General features: G+C 56.6%; 2 protein-coding genes across 3 annotated transcripts in view; both read right to left on the bottom strand.

Annotated features, from left to right (window-relative positions):
* Positions 1 to 1,882, bottom strand: part of LILRA5 (leukocyte immunoglobulin-like receptor, subfamily A (with TM domain), member 5) — a 6,921-nt gene extending 5,039 nt beyond the window's left edge. Inside the window, exons 1-5 of one of the 2 annotated variants that reach the window (XM_011932555.1) lie at positions 1,763 to 1,882; positions 1,287 to 1,371; positions 1,088 to 1,123; positions 618 to 902; positions 168 to 470 (exon numbers count right to left, since the gene is read on the bottom strand). In XM_011932555.1, coding sequence (XP_011787945.1) covers positions 168 to 470; positions 618 to 902; positions 1,088 to 1,123; positions 1,287 to 1,371; positions 1,763 to 1,765 — 712 coding nt within the window. In that variant the 5' untranslated portion in view covers positions 1,766 to 1,882. The remainder of the gene's footprint in view (positions 1 to 167; positions 471 to 617; positions 903 to 1,087; positions 1,124 to 1,286; positions 1,372 to 1,762) is intronic. The other variant, XM_011932556.1, reaches the window with a different exon arrangement.
* The window catches only part of LOC105504904 (leukocyte immunoglobulin-like receptor subfamily B member 2), a 68,949-nt gene extending 67,013 nt beyond the window's left edge, over positions 1 to 1,936 (bottom strand). Inside the window, exon 1 of the transcript XR_001000670.1 lies at positions 1,856 to 1,936. The gene's annotated coding sequence lies outside the window, so the exon portion shown is untranslated. The remainder of the gene's footprint in view (positions 1 to 1,855) is intronic.
* Positions 1,937 to 2,205: the final 269 nt, after the last annotated feature.

The raw sequence follows: 2,205 nt of genomic DNA, 5'->3' as shown, positions 1-2,205 counted from the left end.
CGCCCGGCCTTTGCTCTGTTTTTCTCACTCTGAATTTGTATCCCTAGGATTTCTGTGTTCTCCTTCCCCTTTTTTTCTTTCTTAGCAGGGGCTGCCCTGCAGGTAAGACTCCCCACAACCTGTCTGGTTCCCCTAAATTGTACTAGAGAAGGCTGTGGCTTCCTCACCTGAGATCGGAATCTCCAGGAGGTCACTGGGTTCTGACCACACCTGTGGGATATGCCTGCGAGAGCCATAGCATCTGAGCATCCGCCTGTGGCTGGGGGTCACGGGGCCCACAGGGAACAGGGCCTGGAACTGCCCACTAAGAGACAGCTGTGAGTTCGAGGTCCAGGAGAGATTGTGGTCTCCTTCCTCAGTCAGAATGAACCTGTCGAATCTCAGCCGTGAGCCACACAGGAGGGTCACGTTCCCTCCTGAGGCCACCGCAGGGCTGGGCAGGGCTGAGAGGGCGGGTTTGTTGTAGAATCCTAGGAGAGAAGGAGGCACCGTGTTAAATGGAGCTCACACCTCCCAGATCATCCCCAGGGCTGGGCTGTGAGAGGGAGACGCCCCTGAAAGCCGACCCCCTTCCTGAGGGCAGAGCCTGGGGCTGGGACCCCTGAGTGTCCTCTCACCTGTCACCACCAGCTCCAGAGGGTCGCTGTGCTCTGACCAGCCTGTAGGGCTGTGATAGTAACAGCGAAATCTCCCTGCATGGTGCTCTGTCATGTATGGGATGAAGAATCTGGCCTTGTTCCTGGGCTCCAGTGGTTTCCATCTGTCCCAGGGCTCTGTGCTTCCCTCTTTATCCAGACGGTACTCCTGGGCTTCCAGGGTTCCCTGACACCAGATGGTCACGGGGCTCCCCCGGATGATCACAGAGCCAGGCTCAGCCCAGAGGGCGGGTTTGGGGAGGGGCCCTGGAAGGAAATCAGAGGCTGCATCCCAAGACATCCCCACACTCAGATCCCAGCTCCCAGCCAAAGAACCCTCCAAATGTCCCCATCAGTCACCCAGAACTGCGGTCTCCTCTCCCAGCTGCCCATGGGTGGCCCTTTGTCCCCAGTGAGGAGGAGGGACCTAGGACAGCTGGGGACAGACTCACCTGCCTGCACGTGGGTCCTGGGGCCCAGACTCAGCCCTGGAAGAGAGTTCCCTGTGAGGGATTTGCCCCTGAAGCCTGAGCAGACCCTCCCCGCCCTGCGAACCTGCTAACACCCTGGAGTTTCCTGATAGACAAAGCCCTGGTTATGGGGTGGGGTCCCTCCCAGACTAGGGTGCCCCTTCCCTGCTTCCAATCTCACCGAGGCAGAGCAGAGCCACGAGGGCAGGGGTCACAGCGTCTCCTCCCACTGGCTGCAGCTGTGCAGATGGATGAGACCATGGTGCCTGGCAGGACAGAGAAACACACAGGGTGTGGCCGCTCGGAGGCTGGGTCCTTCTTGTCATAGGGTTGTCTCATCCTCAGCCTACAGGAAGGGGAACTGCCCTCCCCCGGAGCCTGGCTCTCATTTCCCCAGGGCTGAGGTGGGGGCGGGCACCAGGCTCTCTGCAGACATTTCAGACAGAAATGGGGTCTCCCTGTCCCTGGGCCAGTGTCTGTCCGATTTATCTTTATCTCACTGAGGGCCAGGACACAGCAGCAAATAGACCCGGTGCTTTCCAGAGTCAGCCCCTTTCAGGCGAGGGCGACCGTGGGCTCCTCCCTCTCAGAGCCTCCCCATGGGGTCTCCCTCCCTCCTTCAGCCCGTCCATCGGCTCAGCGTTGCGGGGTCCTTACCATGGCAGTCGTCTCTCCAGCCCTGGAGATGCTTCAGGGAAGATGCAGGTCCATGCTGCAGGCAGACTCAGATCAGCAGAGACGTCCTGACACCTGGCTGTGCAGCCCAGGCTGAGTTGCGTGTGGCAGTGAGCACAGAAGAGAAATGCGGGGAAATAGGGGAAGAAATCATGACCCTTTAGTGGCCCTGGAGTGTTTTACTTCCCTTAATTTTTTTTTTTTTGTTTTTTTGCAACAGAGTCCACTTCCACCCCACCTCCACGAACAAACCTCTGAATCATTTCTGCCTCCACTGTGCCTTTTGTTTCTTTGGATTTCCCTCTACACCTCAATCCATGTTCAACATTTTCAGAGTAATTATTTAGGCTTTGTTTTGAAATTTTTATTCTTATGTATCTATTTATTTTTTAATTTTTGTGAGTACATTACTTAGGTTTGGGCTC

The sequence above is a fragment of the Colobus angolensis genome, unplaced genomic scaffold (assembly GCF_000951035.1).
Source record: "Colobus angolensis palliatus isolate OR3802 unplaced genomic scaffold, Cang.pa_1.0 Scaffold96, whole genome shotgun sequence".
Classification (NCBI taxonomy): domain Eukaryota; kingdom Metazoa; phylum Chordata; class Mammalia; order Primates; family Cercopithecidae; genus Colobus; species Colobus angolensis.
The sequence above is the reverse complement of the archived record's forward strand: the minus strand, read 5'-3'. Positions and strand labels throughout refer to the sequence as shown.